Genomic DNA, 20577 nt, shown 5'->3' with positions numbered 1-20577 from the left:
AGGAACAAAGGAAAGTACAGCACAGGAACAGACCCTTCGGCCTTCCAAGCAGTAGCACGGTAGCATTGTGGATAGCACAATTGCTTCATAGCTCCAGGGTCCCAGGTTCGATTCCGGCTTGGGTCACTGTCTGTGCGGAGTCTGCACCTCCTCCCCGTGTGTGCGTGGGTTTCCTCCGGGTGCTCCGGTTTCCTCCCACAGTCCAAAGATGTGCAGGTTAGGTGGATTGGCCATGATAAATTGCCCTTAGTGTCCAAAATTGCCCTTCGTGTTGGGTGGGGTTGCTGGGTTGTGGGATAGGGTGGAGGTGTTGACCTTGGGTAGGGTGCTCTTTCCAAGAGCCGGTGCAGACTCAATGGGCCGAATGGCCTCCTTCTGCACTGTAAATTCTATGATAATCTATGAAGCGAGCGCTGACCATACTGCCTGTCTAAACTGAAATCTTTTACACTTCCGGGCTGAGGGCAACGGAGGCCATCGCCCATCCCTTCGGAACGGTCATTTTATTATATTTTGACATGCATACTTGCAAGTGGACAAAAATAGAAATAATTTTCAATTCCACATGGACCCACATTTACCATTGAGAATTAGAATTCCGTTGTTTTAAATCTGGAGATAGAAAGAAAATCAGAAAAAGTAAGGACGGCTTCAAAAAAGTCCTTCAGCAAATGAAATCTGTCTTCCTTGCAGGAGACTACTCCTGACCCACATAATTATAGAACATTGAACATTACAGCGCAGTACAGGCCCTTCGGCCCTCGATGTTGCGCTGACCTGTGAAACCACACTAAAGCCCATCTACACTTCCCTTATCGTCCATATGTCTATCCAATGACCATTTGAATGCCCTTAATGTTGGCGAGTCCACTACTGTTGCAGGCAGGGCATTCCACCCCCTGACTACTCTGAGTAAAGAACCAACCTCTGACATCTGTCCTATATCTATCTCCCCTCAATTTAAAGCTATGTCCCCTCGTGCTAGCCATCGCCATCCGAGGAAAGAGGCTCTCACTGTCCACCCTATCTAATCCTTTGATCATCTTGTATGCCTCAATTAAGTCACCTCTTAACCTTCTCTCTAACAAAAACAGCCTCAAGTCCCTCAGCCTTCCCTCATAAGACCTTCCCTCCATACCACGCAACATTTTGGTAAATCTCCTCTGCACCCTTTCCAATGCTTCCACATCCTTCCTATAATGCGGTGACCAGAATTGCACCCAATACTCCAAATGCGGCCGCACCAGAGTTTTGTACAGCTGCAACATTACCTCATGGCTCTGAAACTCAATCCCTCTACCAATAAAAGCTAACACACCGTACGCCTTCTTAACAACCCAATCAACCTGGGTGGCAACTTTCAGGGATCTATGTACATGGACACCGAGATCTCTCTGCTCAACCACACTACCAAGAATCTTACCATTAGCCCAATACTCTGTCTTCCTGTTATTCCTTCCAAAATGAATCACCTCACACTTTTCTGCATTAAACTCCATTTGCCACCTCTCAGTCCAGCTCTGCAGCTTATCTATGTCCCTCTGTAACCTGTAACATCCTTCCGCATTGTCAACAACTCCACCGACTTTAGTGTCATCTGCAAATTTACTCACCCATCCTTCTACGCCCTCCTCCAGGTCATTTATAAAAATGACACAGCAGTGGCCCCAAAACAGGTCCTTGTGGTACACTACTAGTAACTGGACTCCAGTCTGAACATTTCCCATCAACCACCACCCTTTGTCGTCTTCCAGCTAGCCAATTTCTGATCCAAACTGCTAAATCACCCTGAATCCCATGCCTCCGTATTTTCTGCAGTAGCCTATCGTGGGGAACCTTATCAAACGCTTTACTGAAATCCATGTACACCACATCAACTGCTTTACCCTCATCCACCTATTTGGTCACCTTCTCAAACAACTCAATAAGGTTTATGAGGCACGACCTACCCTTCACGAAACCTTGTTGACTATCTGTAATCAAATTGTTCCTTTCCAGATGATTATACATCCTATCTCTTATAAACCTTTCCAAGACTTTGCCCACAACTGAAGTAAGGCTCACTGGTCTATAGTTACTGGGGTTGTCTCTGCTCCCCTTCTTGAACAAGGGGACAACATTTGCTATCCTCCAGTCTTCTGGCACTATTCCTGTAGACAAAGATGACTTAAAGAAAGGCTCAGCAATTTCCTCCCTAGCTTCCCAGAGAGTCCTAGGATAAATCCCATCCGGCCCAGGGGACTTATCTGTTTTCACACTTTCCAGAATTGCTAACACCTCTTCCTTATGAACCTCAAGCCCTTCTACTCTAGTAGCCTGTATCTCAGTATTCTCCTTGACAACATTGTCCTTTTCCTGTGTGAATACTGATGAAAAATATTCATTTAGCAACTTTCCTATCTCCTCGGACTCAACGCACAACTTCCCACTACTGTCCTTGACTGGCCCTACTCTTACCCTAGTCATTATAATTGGTTTATAACTGCCCTTTTGAAGTGGTTTACCAAGCCACTCGGGTGTATCAAATTGATTCAACACCTAATGGCATGTAGAGCACCTTTGCTACACGGGCGACAATGGCTCAAGAAGGTAGTCCACCACTACCTCCAAGCAAGTAGAGATGGCCACTGCAGATCAGCCTTGCCAGCAATGATCATATCCTGAAATGAATTCAAAATTCTGATAATTTTTTCTTTTTTTGTTTGCTTAAATTTGCTGCTTACTTTTGCAGGGATTCATTCTGGGTTGGATAGTCTGACTGACGATACTAACAATAAAGAAAAGAAGGTATTTGCACCCAAAATATATAATTGTTGTACTTCTTCATGAGTTGTAACTTTAAAGCAGTTTGATCATTGAACTTATCTTTATCATTCGAAAGCTTTTGGTCACTAAATGCCCACATGGTGCATGATTGAATATTTGGAGAATGTCATTATCAGAAGTAGATAATAGCTTTTTGAACTTTAATCTTTTTTTTTAAATATAAATTTGGAGTACCCAATTATTTTTTTCCAATTTAGTGTGGCCAGTCCACCTAACCTGCACATCTTTGGGTTGTGGGTGTGAAACACTGGGAGAATGTGCAAACTCCAGGTCCTCAGCACTGTAGGTTAATCTTGCTTTTTAAAGCACCCATGACAAACATTCTAGATGCTGTAAATGAATATGAATGCTGTTTTGCTTAACTCAGTCACCCCACAGATATTGTTGCAAGCGTTCCTCATGGTTGCATCCTTAGTATAATAATCTTCAACTAATTGGTAAATGACCTTCCCTCGAACACAAGGCCAAAGGTGGGGATGTTGGTGCTGATTAGTGTTGAGCGGATGAACAGCCAGCAGTCATGCTCCGTACCCATACCAATGACATGGGTAGAGAGTGTGATGTAGTCCTGGAGGCAGAATTTGGGGATCTAGGAGAGAAGCAAAATGAGTAGGACCTAAAAAGTATTAACCTCCAAATTTCTCCCAGTGCCAGTGTGTGTAGAAATTGGATCGAACAGACAAATGTGTGGCTGAAGAAATGATGCAGGTCAGGGGGCTTTAGCTTCCTGAGATTTGTTTTAAAATTTAGAGTATCCAATTCTTTTTTTTCCAATTAAGGGGCAATTTAGCGTGGCCAATCCACCTACCCTGTACATCATTTTGGGTTGTGGGAGGAGAAATGTGCAAACTCCACACGAACAGTGACCCCGCAATCGAACCTGGGTCCTCGGCTCCATGAGATGGCAGTGCTAACCACTGTGCCATCATGCCATCCTTATTTAGCTCCCTGGGGTATTGGCATCTTTTCTGGAGGAGGTGGGAGCTCTGTAGGTCCAGTGGGTTGTACCTTAACAGAAATGGAAACAGTGTTGTGACAGGTTGGTTTGCTAGTACTATTGGGGAGGGTTTAAATGAACGTAGCACGGGGATGAGAACCAGGTGGTGACAATAGATAGGGGAAAATAGATTAGGGCAGCACGGTAGCATTGTGGATAGCACAATTGCTTCACAGTTCCAGGTTCGATTCCGGCTTGGGTCACTGTCTGTGCGGAGTCTGCACATCCTCCCCGTGTGTGCGTGGGTTTCTTCCTGGTGCTCTGGTTTCCTCCCACAGTCCAAAGATGTGCAGGTAAGGTGGATTGGCCATGCTAAATTGCCCTTAGTGTCCAAAGTTGCCCTTAGTGTTGGCTGGGGTTACTGGGCTACGGGGATAGGGTGGAGGTGTGGACCTTGGGTAGGGTGCACTTTCCAAGAGCCGGTGCAGACTCGATGGGCCGAATGGCCTCCTGCACTGTAAAATCTATGGGAAAAAACACGATGCACAATGAATTGGGAAAGACCTATAGCACTGGATTAAAAAATAGTAAGGTATTATGTGGGGTCAGAGTAGGGTGAAATGCAGTGGGGTCTAAATTTGATTTACTGTGTACTATGACCAGGAGTTAAGCAGAGTAATTAATTGAGGCAGGGCCAATTTCAATGGGTTGAGAATCGATCTGGCCCAGGTAAATAAATTAGAATCAAAGTTTGGCAGGCAAGACTAATGGAACAGTGGACTGTCTTTTAAAGAGGAGAGAGTTCAGATATTGTCAAGGTGCATGCATCTGAGGGGGAAAGGTAGAATGAGCAAATCCAGAATTCTTTGGATGAGGAACGAGAGAGTAAGATGAAGCAGAAAAAGGGCAGGTATGACAGATTGATAATGCAAGTGAAAGCTAGGCTGAAGATAGAAAGTTTAGAGGGGAAGTGGAAAAAGAAATGAGAAGCGAAGAGAGAGTATGAGAAGAGACTGATGGCGAACACAAAAGGATCCAAAAGTGTGTTCTAAAGGTATTGTAAAAAGAAGACTTCTGATTCAGAAGCAAAAAGGGGATTTGCATGTGGAGGCAGAGAGCATTGCTAAAGTACTAAATGAGTATTTTGCATCTGTCTTTTACTGAGGAAGAAGAAACACTGGATGGGCTAAACATTCTAACAGAGGAAGTATTAGTTAGGCTGGCTGTACTTATTTACTTCACCAGGATTGTACCAAATGCATCGAAGAATACTGAGAGCAGTAAGGGAGAAATTCCAGAGGCGCTGGATATAATCCTCCAGTCGTTCTGTTAGGAGAACAAAGGTAGTTATAACAAAGACAAACAAAGAACAAAGAAATGTACAGCACAGGAACAGGCCCTTCGGCCCTCCAAGCCCGTGCCGACCATACTGCCCGACTAAACTACAATCTTCTACACTTCCTGGGTCCGTATCCTTCTATTCCCATCCTATTCATATATTTGTCAAGATGCCCCTTAAATGTCCCTATCGTCCCTGCTTCCACTACCTCCTCCGGTAGTGAGTTCCAGGCACCCACTACCCTCTGCGTAAAAAAACTTGCCTCGTACATCTACTCTAAACCTTGCCCCTCTCACCTTAAACCTATGCCCCCTAGTAATTGACCCCTCTACCCTGGGGAAAAGCCTCTGACTATCCACTCTGTCTATGCCCCTCATAATTTTGTATACCTCTATCAGGTCTCCCCTCAACCTCCTTCGTTCCAGTGAGAACAAACCGAGTTTATTCAATCGCTCCTCATAGCTTATGCCCTCCATACCAGGCAACATTCTGGTAAATCTCTTCTGCACCCTCTCTAAAGCCTCCACATCCTTCTGGTAGTGTGGCGACCAGAATTGAACACTATACTCCAAGTGTGGCCTAACTAAGGTTCTATACAGCTGCAACATGACTTGCCAATTCTTATACTCAATGCCCTGGCCAATGAAGGCAAGCATGCCGTATGCCTTCTTGACTACCTTCTCCACCTGTGTTGCCCCTTTCAATGACCTGTGGACCTGTACTCCTAGATCTCTTTGACTTTCAATACTCTTGAGGGTTCTACCATTCACTGTATATTCCCTACCTGCATTAGCCCTTCCAAAATGCATTACCTCACATTTGTCCGGATTAAACTCCATCTGCCATCTCTCCGCCCAAGTCTCCAGACAATCTAAATCCTGCTGTATCCTCAGACAGTCCTCATCGCTATCCGCAATTCCACCAACCTTTGTGTCGTCTGCAAACTTACTAATCAGACCAGTTACATTTTCCTCCAAATCATTTATATATATATACTACAAAGAGCAAAGGTCCCAGCACTGATCCCTGTGGAACACCACTGGTCACAGCCCTCCAATTAGAAAAGCATCCCTCCATTGCTACCCTCTGCCTTCTATGGCCTAGCCAGTTCTGTATCCACCTTGCCAGTTCACCCCTGATCCCGTGTGACTTCACCTTTTGTACTAGTCTACCATGAGGGACCTTGTCAAAGGCCTTACTGAAGTCCATTATAGACAACATCTACTGCCCTACCTGCATCAATCATCTTAGTGACCTCCTCGAAAAACTCTATCAAGTTAGTGAGACACGACCTCCCCTTCACAAAACCGTGCTGCCTCTCACTAATACGTCCATTTGCTTCCAAATGGGAGTAGATCCTGTCTCGAAGAATTCTCTCCAGTAATTTCCCTACCACTGAAGTAAGGCTCACCAGCCTGTAGTTCCCGGGATTATCCTTGCTACCCTTCTTAAACAGAGGAACAACATTGGCTATTCTCCAGTCCTCCGGGACATCCCCTGAAGACAGCGAGGATCCAAAGATTTCTGTCAAGGCCTCAGCAATTTCCTCTCCAGCCTCCTTCAGTATTCTGGGGTAGATCCCATCAGGCCCTGGGGACTTATCTACCTTAATATTTTTTAAGACACCCAACACCTCGTCTTTTTGGATGACAATGTGACCCAGGCTATCTACACCCCCTTCTCCAGACTCAACATCTACCAATTCCTTCTCTTTGGTGAATACTGATGCAAAGTATTCATTTAGTACCTCGCCCATTTCCTCTGGCTCCACACATAGATTCCCTTGCCTATCCTTCAGTGGGCCAACCCTTTCCCTGGCTACCCTCTTGCTTTTTATGTACGTGTAAAAAGCCTTGGGATTTTCCTTAACCCTATTTGCCAATGACTTTTCATGACCCCTTCTAGCCCTCCTGACTCCTTGCTTAAGTTCCTTCCTACTTTCCTTATATGCCACACAGGCTTCGTCTGTTCCCAGCCTTTTAGCCCTGACAAATGCCTCCTTTTTCTTTTTGACGAGGCCTACAATATCACTCGTCATCCAAGGTTCCCGAAAATTGCCGTATTTATCTTTCTTCCTCACAGGAACATGCCTGTCCTGTATTCCTTTCAACTGACACTTGAAAGCCTCCCACATGTCAGATGTTGATTTGCCCTCAAACATCCGCCCCCAATCTATGTTCTTCAGTTCCCGCCTAATATTGTCATAATTAGCCTTCCCCCAATTTAGCACATTCATCCTCGGACCACTCTTATCCTTGTCCACCAGTACTTTAAAACTTACTGAATTGTGGTCACTGTTACCAAAATGCTCCCCTACTGAAACATCTACCACCTGGCCGGGCTCATTCCCCAATACCAGGTCCAGTACTGCCCCTTCCCTAGTTGGACTGTTTACATATTGTTTTAAGAAGCCCTCCTGGATGCTCCTTACAAACTCCGCCCCGTCTAAGCCCCTGGCACTAAGTGAGTCCCAGTCAATATTGGGGAAGTTGAAGTCTCCCATCACCACAACCCTGTTGTTTTTACTCTTTTCCAAAATCTGTCTACCTATCTGCTCCTCTATCTCCCGCTGGCTGTTGGGAGGCCTGTAGTATACCCCCAACATTGTGACTGCACCCTTCTTATTCCTGATCTCTACCCATATAGCCTCACTGCCCTCTGAGGTGTCCTCTCGCAGTATAGCTGTGATATTCTCCCGAACAAGTAGCGCAACTCCGCCTCCCCTTTTACATCCCCCTCTATCCCGCCTGAAACATCTAAATCCTGGAACGTTTAGCTGCCAATCCTGCCCTTCCCTCAACCAGGTCTCTGTAATGGCAATAACATCATAGTTCCAAGTAGTAATCCAAGCTCTAAGTTCATCTGCCTTACCCGTAATGCTCCTTGCATTAAAACATATGCACTTCAGGCCACCAGACCCGCTGTGTTCAGCAACTTTTCCCCGTCTGCTCTGCCTCAGAGCCACACTGTCCCTATTCCCTAGTTCTCCCTCAATGCTCTCACCTTCTGACCTATTGCTCCCGTACCCACCCCCCTGCCATACTAGTTTAAACCCTCCCGTGTGACACTAGCAAACCTCGCGGCCAGGATATTTATGCCTCTCCGGTTTAGATGCAACCCGTCCATCTTATACAGGTCACACCTGCCCCGGAAGAGCTCCCAGTGGTCCAGAAAACGGAAACCCTCCCTCCTACACCAGCTGTTTAGCCACGTGTTTGTCTGCTCTATCTTCCTATTTCTAGCCTCACTGGCACGTGGCACAGGGAGTAATCCCGAGATTACAACCCTCGAGGTCCTGTCTTTTAACTTTCTGCCTAGCTCCCTGAACTCCTGCTGCAGGACCTCATGCCCCTTCCTGCCTATGTCGTTAGTACCAATATGTACAACGACCTCTGCCTGTTTGCCCTCCCCCTTCAGGATTCCCTCTACCCGTTCGGAGACATCCTGGACCCTGGCACCAGGGAGGCAACATACCATCCTGGAGTCTCTTTCACGCCCACAGAAGCGCCTATCTGTGCCTCTGACTATAGAGTCCCCTATTACTATTACTCTTCTGCGCTTTGACCCACCCTTCTGAACATCAGAGCCAGCCGTGGTGCCACTGCTCTGGCTGCTGCTGTTTTCCCCACTAAGGGATTGATATGTGTATGGGTAAACATTAGAAATAAGGTATCATTTTAATGAGTTTAATTTAATGTTTCTCTGCCTGGAAGGGGCCTGTAGTTAGATTCATGCTGGACATAGGCATTAGTTGGGGTCAGAGTATGGTGAAATGTGAAATGCAGTAAGGTCTAAATTTGATTTACTGTGCAATTGGGTATTGGCTACTCGAGTTTTTAAAAAAGAGTGCAAGGATAAAACCAATAACTACAGGCCTTGTACCCTTTTATACCTGTTATGTCAATTCCCAAACCCTACCTTTTTTTACTCTAATTTTAATCAAGTTTTCGCATCATTTTCAAACATTTCCTGTGTGATCCCTATATCAGGGTGGGAGAATCTCCGGGGGCTGGTGTGAGTCCCGCCCCCGCCGTGTCCCGAATTCTCCGCCACCAGAGATTCGGCTGGGGCGGGAATCGCGTCGTGCCGGTCGGCGGAAATCGCGCCGGTCGGCGGGCCCACCCCCGGCGATTCTCCAGTCTGCGATGGGCCGAAGTCCCGCCGCTGTCAACCCACGCTAGCCGGCGTGGATTGAACCACCTTTCGAACGGCGGGACAAGGCGAGGGGGGGGGCGCACGGGGCGCTCTGACCCCGGAGGGTGCCCCTACGGTGGCCTGGCCCGCGATTGTGGCCCACCGATCCGCGGGCGGGCCTGTGCCGTGGGGCACTCTTTTCCTTCCACCTTCGCCATGGTCTTCACCATGGCAGAGGTGGAAGAGACCCCCTCCACTGCGCATGCGAGGGGATGCCGTGAGCGGCCGCTGACGCTCCCGCGCATGCGTCGCACGTCAAAGTCACTTCCGCGCCAACTGACGCGGCGCCAAAGGCCTTTCCTGCCGGTCGGCGGGGCGGAAATCACTCCGGCACGGGCCTAGCCCCTCAAGATGCGGAGAATTCCGCACCTTTGGGGCGGCGCGATGCCGGACTGATTCGCGCCGGTCGGCGGACATTGCGCCGATTGTGGAGAATCTCGCCCCTGTTCTTTGAGTTAGATTGACATTAAGGTGCAAAGTATCAAACTGCATATGATTGTAAGGATAAAAAGTTGGCTACAGGGCACACATTAGAATCAATGGGCGGCACGGTGGTACAGTGCTTAGCACTGCTGCCTCAGTGCCAGAAACCAGAGTTCAATTTCGGTCTTGGTGACTGTGTGAAGTTTGAACTTTTTCCTCATGTCTGTGTGGGTTTCCTCCAGGTGCTCCAGTTTTCTCCGACATTCCAAAGATGAACAGGTTAGGTGGATTGCCCACGATAAATTGCACTTTAGTGTCTAGGGATGTGCAGTTAGGTGGGGTTACAGGGATACGGTGGGGAAGAGGGCCAGGTAGGGTGATCTTTCAGAGGGTCGGTGCAGACTCAATGGGCCTCCTGCACTGTCGGAACTTTTTCAAAAAAAAATGTAATAGATTTGTTTGGATTGGAGATATGGAAACAGTGGTTACCTATTAAGACCATCACCCATCTTAATGTATAATCTTTGTTCTATCTGAATGTCTCATTCTGGTGCTCTTGTACTCCTTTATTCCTGCTATCTCTCATTTAGTTAGAAAACACTAATTTAGCATCTTTCCATCAGACATGGGAGCAGAATAAGGCCACTCGGCTCATCGAGTCTGCTCCGCCATTCAATCATGGCTGATATTTGTCTCATCCCCATTCTCCTGCCTTCCCGTTATCCCTGACCCCCTTATTAATCAAGAAACTATCTATCTCTGTCTTAAAGACATTGATTTGGCCTTCACAGCCTTGTGCTGTTGATCTCCACGAAGTTTCCTTTTTCATCTTGATCAAATTTATCCTTTTAGTCTGATATTTATAAAATCCTTTACAATTTTTCATTGTCGTTTTCATACTATATTAACTCTCTTTTTGTGTCACCTCTATCTTTTAAACTCTTTGAATTTCATTTGTATTATTAGCACTAAATTGTCATATACATCAATTATATAATTTTAGTAGCTCACCTCTAGCAGTGAGCAAGATAGCTAGTTACAAGCCTCACAGAATTCCTACAGTGCAGAAGGAGACCATTTGGCCCATCGAGTCTGCACTGACACTCCGAAAAAGCACTCTACCTAGGCCAATTCCCCTGCTCTATCCCTCTAATCCCATGCATTGATCATGTTCAATCCACCTAACCTGCACACCTTTGGACTGTGGGAACACACTGAAGCACCCTGATGAAACCCGGGGAGAATGTGCAAACCCCCCACAAACACCCAATGCTCAGAACAAATTTCACGACCATTCACTCTTTATGCATTTTTCTAGAACTAATCCTGATTTTGTAATAGTTGTCTTGTACATCGCCAGGTTGATGGCAGAAAGGAACCTGGGAACTTCCCTGCTACAAAACAAACAGATGAGGATTTGAGCTTAAGACGATACAGCGACAGCCTAGCGAGTTTGTTAGAAGATGAAAGGCTCTTGTCACTGGCAAGTTTGGAAGACCCGTCCACGGGTACGGTGCACGGTGATGTTGTCCTGTTTTCCCCAGTGACTGCAAGTACAGTAGTTAAACATAAGGTTTCATTGGTAAAAAGATTTTTGAAAAAATATTTTATCAAGTCATTTTCATATAAACAAACAAAAGCAGAAGGACAACCAAACAGCATTGTGACCAACCAACACCCACTCTTCCCCCTCCCCCACTGATCCCTTAAACCTTCATAAAGAAATCGATAAACGGCTTCCAACTCGGAGTGAACCCATCCACCGACCCCCTCAAGACGAACCTGACCTTCTCCAGCTTCAGGAATTCCGCCACCTCACCCACCCACACCCCTACTTTAGGCTGCTCCAAGTCCCGACACCCAAACAAAATCTGTCTCCGGGCTATCAGGGAGGCGAAGACCAGAACATCGGCCTCTTCAATCCCCTGGATTTTCTGACATCCCGAGTGCGACCTCTGGACTCGGGACCACCTCCACTGTCATATGCGCCCTATTAATTACTTTTAACTGGATGAAGCTTAACCTCGCACACGACGAGGCCGCGTTCCCTCTCCGTAGGGCCTCTGCCCACGTCTCGGCTCAGTGGCATATTTTGATTTACAATGTTGCGCTATACATATAATTTGCTGCACAAAAATTAATAATGCTTCAATTCTAACAGATGATGAATTTGATGCTGAGGCATTTCGGGATGATAGACTGGAAGCTTACTTCAAACAGTTGGTCCCACCAGGAATGAAGAGAGGTCACACTGAAGGACAAGAACTCCCTGAAGTCCAAGCTGCACTTCAAGAAAATAGATGGCAACAGGTAAAACACAACAGCCCTACCAGTGCTTATAGAGTATTTTACCTAGCATATCCTAGCATCTAATTATTTTTGACCAGTTCATGAATCTCAGTTTTCATGAACTCCAGATGCAACATGACAGCTTCCTTTTTATTTAGCTTTGTGTGAATCAATAGGAACACTTGTCCCAAAATAACTGGACTTTTAAAAAAAAAAAAAAACACTTGTCATGTGCGAGGTTAAGCCTCATCCGGTTTATAGTAATACGTAGGGAGCATATGACGGTAGCAAGGATGAGTAGGTTCTTTGAGGGGGTAGAAGATAGGTGTGGCGGTGCAGCCTGCCAATCACATCCACTTTTTCTGGGCGTGTCCAAAGTTGAAATGGTTCTGACAGGGATTTGCAGATGTAATGTGTGAGATGCTGGGGATGGAGGTGGTCCCGAGTCCAGAAGTCGCACTCGGGATGTCGGAAGATCCAGGGGATTGAAGAGGCATGGGGATTGAAGAGGCCAATGTTCTGGCCTTTGGTATAATTGGTATAATTAAAAAAATAAATTTAGAGTACCCAATTCATTTTTTCCAATTAAGGGGCAATTTAAGTTTGTTCAATCCACCTACCCTGCACATCTTTGGGTTGTGGGGACGAAACCCACGCAAACACGGGGAGAATGTGCAAACTCCACATGGACAGTGACCCAGAGCCGGCATCGAACCTGGGACCTCGGCGCCGTGAGACTGCAGTGCTACCACTGCGTCACTGTGCTGCCCTAATAATTGGTATAATTAAGATTCAGATTCACCAGTAACATCTTAGATTTCTATATTTGAAATGCCCAGACAGAAACTTAAATTACTAGTTCTCAGACAGAAACTTAAATTACTAGTTGTTTTAGGCTTGTCCAATAAAACATAATACACCTATATGGTAACATTTACGTCATTGAATATTTCTTTAAATAATGGCACCTGTTAATACAGTAACTATTCTTTCCTGTTAGCCTTTGGTAAGTGCAACTAATTCAGAAAGCCCAAAATGTGAAATTTAGAAAAACTGAAATGAATTGTAGAATCAATTGAATTAGTTGAAGCCTACCATCTAATGTCATAGGGACATTAGGATGAGGCCAAAAAGGATCATCCACTGTGGTCAGCACAGTTGCTTCACGGCACCGGGGACCCGAGTTCGATCCCAGCCCCGGGTCACTGTCCTTGAAGAGTTTGCACATTCTCCTCGTGTCTGTGCGGGTCTCACCCTCACAACCCAGTGATGCGCAGGGTAGGTGGATTGGCCATGCTAAATTTACGCTTAATTGGTAAAATAAAAGAATTGGCTACTTTAAATTAAATAAAAAGAAGGATCATTCAGTTGGTATTTCTAACCAAAGGTGATTGCAAAGTCTTCAACTTTGTTTGCTTGACGGCTATATCTCCAGGTACAAACCGACTGAACTAGCTGCAATATAATGTCTAGCTATCAATGAAATGAAATGAAAATCGCTTATTGTCACAAGTAGGCTTCAAATGAAGTTACTGTGAAAAGCCCCTAGTCGCCACATTCCGGCGCCTGTTCGGGGAGGCTGGTACGGGAATTGAACCGTTCTGCTGGCCTACCTGGGTCTGCTTTAAAAGCCAGCGATTTAGCCCAGTGTGCTAAACCAGCCCCTATATAACTCTTCAATTAGCCAGGTGGAAGGCCTATTAATATTTAATGGTTGGTAAGAACAAGATAGAGTATTTTACCTAGCATATCCTAGTATCTAATTATTTTTGACCAGTTCATGAATCTCAGTACCACTCAGTTAGTTGACCATTGTGCAGTAAATCTCAAATTTACATTTGTATCATGTTGTTCACCATCGCAGAATACTTGCAATCAAGGAATTATAATTGTGACCACACTTGAAAGGTAATATAAGCAAACAACACCCAGAGTCCTAGGTGCTAAATTACAGTAATGGGTAGCTAAACCTTGTACCTGGATATTTTTGAATTAGAATTGGGTCAGAGGTCGACAAAACCTCCAGTTGTCATTGATTTACAACTCATTCATCCTCGCACGTTTATCTGCAAAACCCATTGATTTTCAAGAAACTGAGATGAACATAGTTGCACAATATTTATCCATTTTGTGGGAGACATGGGGTTGAAATGCATAAGGATTGACAATCTGCACTTGAGTGGAATTAGAAGCTAATAATTGGACTTCATAAACATAAAAGAAGGAGCACTTGCATGTTTCATAGTTTTGTATTCTTGATCTTATGAAAAGTGGTTTCTCTGAAATGGAAAATTTTGAACATTGAAGAATTGTTTGCAATGTTGCAGAGTGATTTTCAGATGCCCCCTGTTCGACAAGCGGCCACTGGAATGGATTCTGCACCATCAAGTGGTACAGATACAGAAGATGAATTAGAGGCTGTCCAGCAACAGAGTGCTTTGCAAGGACAGTTACTGCTGTCCAGTTCTTCAAGGCAATTGGTATGTAGATTCTATTATACTTTTGAAAAAAAAACGTATTTTCTAGATTATGTGGGGGAATAAATGAAACTATATTTCAGTTTGTGTTTTTGTGCAAATCTTTGAAACTACTTTGTTTGAAGTCACCAAAAAATTGAATTGGTAGGGATTAATCATTACATTGACTTCTGTAGATCAGAAGTGAGTACACTTATCAACATCCATTGAACCTTAAGACCAGTTGTGGCTCTATAAATCTATAGCTTTGGAGTTTTAGATACATTTGGGGTCAGATAATTTATTAAAATGCATTGTAGAGATCAATTCCAAAATATTAAGGCCAGGAAGTCACAAAAGGTTATATATGGAAAAAGTAAATTGACCAGAAAAAAGGGGAAATAAAGACTAGGGTTCGTATAGAAAGTGTATTCTGGTATTTGAGTAAGACTACCTTCAAATATAAAATCTCAATGGAAAGATACAGTCTAAGCGTTACGTATGCCTGTAACCAAGAGTTAAATTCAATTGTGATTTTCCTGCCTTTGCTTTTGGTGTTATCCTAAACTTCTGCTGCCAATGGTTTATTAAGCTTACCGTAAGTAGCAAAGCATTACAGATCAGAAAGGACTCTGATTTGATTTCCAGTCTAGGCTGTGTTCTCTCAGCAGTGGTAAAGTGCTACAACTGATGCCACATGCCCGAGTTTAAGCATGTGGAAAAATGGCAATGCATGTGTGCATGCCTATGAGAATGATAGTCACTTCAATTGTAGGGCACACCTTTGAGAGAAAATTGTTGAGGAAACAAATGAAAATGGGAACAGCTGTATCCTACATAACCTTTTAATGTTTAAACAAAATGTAGTTTCATATCATTTTAGGTTAATTTTGCCCAGTGGATTTGCTCTGTCATGATTGATATATCTTATTTGCCCAAATGATTACTAGAATAAGGACATATTGCTACAAATTGGCTTTGATGAGACCACACCTGAAGGACTATATGTGTCTCCACATTTATGGAAGGATATGCATGCATTTGGGGCAGTATGGCAAAGAGGATTGGTCCATGGGATGAGAGAATTGTCCTTTGATTGGAGGCGGAGTAGATTGGGTGTTATATTCTCTGGAGTTTAGGAGAATGAGAGGTGATCTCGTTTAAATACCTAAGATTCTGAACAGGTCCTAACAGGATGGACCCTGAGAGATTATTTCCCCTGGCTGGGGAATCTACAGCACTGGCACAGTCTCCGGCTAAGGGGCCGATCATTTAGGACTCAAATTAGGAGAAATTACTTCCTTCAAAAGGGTTGCAAATCTCTGGAATTCTCCACCCTAGAGTTTGTGGATGCTCCTTTGTTGACTATGTTTAATGGTAGCCATGATGTGGAGATGCCGGCGTTGGACTGGGGTGATCTTATGAAAAGTGGTTTCTCTGAAATGGAAAATTTTGAACATTGAAGAATGGACTACTGGACGTACTGGACTATGTTTAAGGCTGGGACTCTGGAACCAAGGGATGTGAGGAGAGGCATGAAAGTGGAGTTGAATACCAAGATCAGCCATGATCATGTTAAGTGGCGGAGCAAGCTTGATGGATCATAGCGGCTCCTCCTGCTTCCATCTCTTGTGTTCTTAAACATTGGAAAATTTCTCCAAGCTGTGATTCACATTGAGGTATAGTTTAACAAATACTACCAGCCTGCGTAGCTTCTTGTGTGAACCTGGATGGTAAATAGTGATGGGCCATATAACAGATGGTTTTAGGTGGGTGTAACCCTGTGCTTACTTGGTGTCCTGACACATGAATTGCAATTTATCTTCGTATAAAATGGAGATTGAACATGAATATTTTTCATTTATATATTGCAATAATACAGCAAGCAGTGTATTTGCTGAATAAACAATGTAGGAACCTTCAAAATACTAATTATCAACTTGTTATCTTAATTTTCAATGCAGCTTGGAGAGAGCAATCATCCCAGCTTTCGGCCAGGATTAGAAGGTGGTAGTTCTGATGAGTCCATTGGACCACTTGATGAACTAAATGACATTGGATTTGAATTCCGAAGATCAGCAGAGGGTCAGGTCATAAACTCTCCAGTTGTGGGTAAGCACAATACTGCGTGTAAAACTGTTACATTATCAATTTTCATGCAATTGTGATGATACCTAACTAAAGTAGGGCAAGTGTAATTGTGACAATGTTTTGCTTTCCTTATCCCTTTAGTTATTTTTGGAAACCTTTGGCAATCAATGGAGTTTTCTATACTGAGGTCAAATTGGGTTGGAAATGTTTAGTAGCATTTTCATTTCTGTTCAAGGTGTCTTGGCAATTGTGCTTTTACAGTCTCATGTTGCGAGCCAGTACAATGAGTTCTTTTGGTCCATACTGCCTTTGATATCACCCCCTGATCTGATCCACATTTGGACTTCACTGTGGTTTATTGTGACTGGATGATTTTCCTGTTTTAGCTTTAGATAAAGTAGTGTTTATCCTGACATTAGTGCGAGTGTTTTTTTTGCATGTGGTAGTGCTTTTTCCATGTACAAAGAACAATACAGCATAGGAAAAGGCCTTTAGGCCCTCCAAGCCTGTACATGTCATGATGCCACCCTTGGCCAAAGCCCTCAGCACTTCCTAGTGCAATTTCCCCTCTATTTCCATCCCATCCATGTATTTGTCAAGATGCCTTTTGAACGCTGTTAATGTATCTGCTTCCACAACCTCCCCTGGCAACGGGTTCCAGCCACTCATCACCCTCTGTGTATAATAATTTTTTTTTTAAAAACCTGCCTCAAAAACTTTGCCCCACGGAACTTAAGCTTATGCCCCCTGGTGACTGACCCCTCCATCCTGGGAAAGAGTGCCTGCCCATCCACTCTACTCATGCCGCGCCCCCCTCCCCCCAAATAATTTTGTAGATCTCTATCGGGTCACCCTCCGTCGTTCTAATGAAAACATTCCGAGTCTATTCAGCCACTCCACATAACTAACACTCTTCAGACCACGCAACATCCTGGTAAACCTCCTCTGCACCTTCTCCAACACCTCCACATCCTTCTGGTAGTGTGGCGACCAGAATTGTGTGCAATATTTCAAGTGCGGCCTTACCAAGGTTCTATACAACTGTAGCATGTCTTGGCCAGTTTGCATACTCAATGCCCCATCGAATGAAGGCAAGCATTCCGTATGCTTTCTTTACTACCTTGTCCACTTGTGTTGCCACTTTCAAAGATCTGTGGACATGCAAGTCCAGATCTCTCTGACTTTCTATATTCTTAAGAGTTTTGCCATTTGTGGTATATTTCCCCTCTATGTTAGACCTACCAAAATGCATTACCTCACATTTGTCTGGATTAAACTCAATTTGCCATTTCTCTGCCCAAGTCTCCAACCTATCTATGTCCTCTGACAATCCTCAACACCAGTGTTTTTCAAACTTTTTTTCCGGGGACCCATTTTTGCCGACCTTCGCGGCCCACTCCGGCCGACCTTCGCGGCCCACGCCGGCCGACCTGCGTGACCCACTATTTTCTCTTCCCTTCTTTGCTGCTGACAAAAATGAAGGTAATGGTTTTGGGTCCTTTTGGCCCTTGTACATGCTCCTCCAATGGGACCTGTTGGATAAAGGTGAAGCCTTCCGGTATCGGAAAGTATGGCGTCTCCACCTGTCCAAAGTTCTACATTTTATTCCTGTAAAATATTATCAAATAAACCCCCCTCTGAACTTGTTAAAAATAAAATGAATAAACCCCCCCCACCGAACTTGTAAAAAAAAAAAAAGCTGCAACCTTTTAAAAAAAATAAAAGCGGCCACACTGTGCATGCGTGCCCGATCATCAGCGCACATGTGCATAGTGTTGCGCATGCGCACCGATGATCTGGCACGCATGCGCAGTGCGGCCACATTTGTTTTGCATGTTCGCGGCCATTTTGAAGGCCGCTTGCAGCCGGCGTTATTAACAGCCGGCTACTGCGGCTGTTGCATGCAGATTTGCATGATCAGGAGCGCCGCGACGGATGGCTCCGCGACCCTCCCGACACCCACCCGCGGGTCGTGCCCCCGAGTTTGACAATGCCTGCTCAACACTATCTGCCACTCCACCAACCTTAGTGTCATCTGTGAACTTACTAATCAGACCAGCTACATTTTCCTCCAAATCATTTATGTATACTACAAACAACAGAGGCCCCAGTACCGATCCTTGTTGAACATCACCAGTCACCACCTCCCATTCCGAAAAACGGCCTTCTTCCGCTACCCTTTGCCTTCTGTGACTGAGCCAGTACTGTATCCATCTTGCCACTTCGCCTCTGATCCTGTGTGACTTTGCCTTTTGTACAGTCTGCCATGAGGCACCTTTTCAAAGGCTTTACTGAAGTCCATGTAACCAACATCTACTGCCCTCCCCTCATCAATCATGTTTGTCTCCTCTTCAATAAACTCGATCAAGTTAGTGAGGCACGACCTCCCCTTCACAAAACCATGCTGTCTATCACTAATGAGTCCATTTGTTTCCAAATAAGGATAAACCCTGTCCCTGAGAATTCTCTCTCATAATTTACCTACAACCGATGTGAGGCCTATAGCTGTCAGGATTATCCCTGCTATCTTTCTTAAACAGCACATTTGCTATTCTCCAGTCCTCTAGGATCTCACCTGTAGCCAATTAGGATACAAAGATGTCAGTCAAAGCCCCAGAAATTTCCTCCCTTGTTTACCTCGGTATTCTGCAGTAAATCCCATCTGGCCCAGGAGACTTATCTACCTTAATGTCTTTTAAAAGACCCAATACTACATCCAATGTCAACATGTCCAGGCTGTCCACACACACACTACCCATGAATCATCTTCCACAAAGTCCTTTTCTTTGGTGAACACTGATGCAAAGTACTCATTTAGTACCTCGCCCATTTCCTCTGGCTCAGCACATAGATTCCCCTCACTGTCCTTAAGTGGTCCAATCCTTTCCCAGGCCACCCTCTTGCTTTTGACATACGAATAAAAAGCTTTGTAATTCACCTTAATCCTATTTGCCAAGGACTTTTCATTCCCTTCCTAGCCCTCCGAATTTTCCGTTTAAGTACCTTCTTACTTTCTTTAAACTCTTCAAGGGTTTTGACTGTCCCCACCCTTCTAGACCGTGCAAAAGCCTTTTTTTCTCCTTCACATTTTCTCCCAAATTTTGCACCCACCAACAATAACCAGTAACAAATATGTCAATCCCCATATGAATAACAACGATCCCACCCTCTCACCAAACCCCAAATGTTAACATGTTCATATAAACAAATGACGAAAAGGAATCGGGAATCACCCATAGTCACCATTAACACACACAGGCCCCCTCCCCCCAACCCTCCTAACCACCCCCCTTTCCCAACTAATGTTCGATGTTATCCAGTTCTTGAAAGTGCATAATGAATAATAGAACCCCCTCCATCCCTCCCCTCAGTTCAAACTTAATCTTCTCAAGAGTCAAGAATTCCAACAGGTGTCCCCCCCCCCCCCCCCCCCCCCCCACCACCACCACGCCAGGGCACAGGTTGGAGAGGTTGCTCTCCATCCCATCAGGATTTGCCTTCGGGCGATCAACAAGGTTAAGGCTACAACATCTGCCTCCGCACCCGTTTCCGATTCCAGCTGGTCTGACACCCCGAATATGGCCTCCCGAGGGCCCGGGTCCAGTTTCACGTGCACCGCTTTAGAGATTACCGAAAAACCTCCTTCCAGCAATCCTCCAGTTTTGGACAGGACCAAAACATATGAATGTGATTTGAGGCCCCCCCTGCAAAGTTCACACACCTCTTCTACCCCTTCAAAGAATCGGCTCATCCTCGCCCTCAGCGTGTGCTCTACATACCACCTTCAGCTGTATCAGCCCCAACCTCGCGCACGAGGTGGAGGCGTTCACTCTCCGGAGCACCTCCCACCACAACCCCTCCTCCATATCCTTTCCTAATTCTTCCTCCCACTTTGCTTTGATCCCTTCTAGTGGTGCCTTCTCCTTTTCCAAAATAGCTCTGTAAACCGCCGACATTACCCCCTTCTCCAGTCCCTCTGTCGTTAGCACCTGCTCCAGCAATGTGTGGGCCGGCTCCATCGG

General features: G+C 45.1%; 1 protein-coding gene across 3 annotated transcripts in view; it reads left to right on the top strand.

The window, feature by feature from the left end:
• Nucleotides 1-20577, top strand: part of cep192 (centrosomal protein 192) — a 203953-nt gene that overhangs the window by 22341 nt on the left and 161035 nt on the right. For all 3 annotated transcript variants that reach the window (XM_072468422.1, XM_072468423.1, XM_072468421.1), the window contains 5 exons: nucleotides 2732-2787; nucleotides 11080-11227; nucleotides 11881-12029; nucleotides 14336-14488; nucleotides 16429-16576. In XM_072468422.1, coding sequence (XP_072324523.1) covers nucleotides 2732-2787; nucleotides 11080-11227; nucleotides 11881-12029; nucleotides 14336-14488; nucleotides 16429-16576 — 654 coding nt within the window. The remainder of the gene's footprint in view (nucleotides 1-2731; nucleotides 2788-11079; nucleotides 11228-11880; nucleotides 12030-14335; nucleotides 14489-16428; nucleotides 16577-20577) is intronic.

Source organism: Scyliorhinus torazame, chromosome 11 (assembly GCF_047496885.1).
Source record: "Scyliorhinus torazame isolate Kashiwa2021f chromosome 11, sScyTor2.1, whole genome shotgun sequence".
NCBI classification, from domain to species: Eukaryota; Metazoa; Chordata; class Chondrichthyes; order Carcharhiniformes; family Scyliorhinidae; genus Scyliorhinus; species Scyliorhinus torazame.
This window is presented reverse-complemented; position numbering and strand designations above follow the sequence as displayed.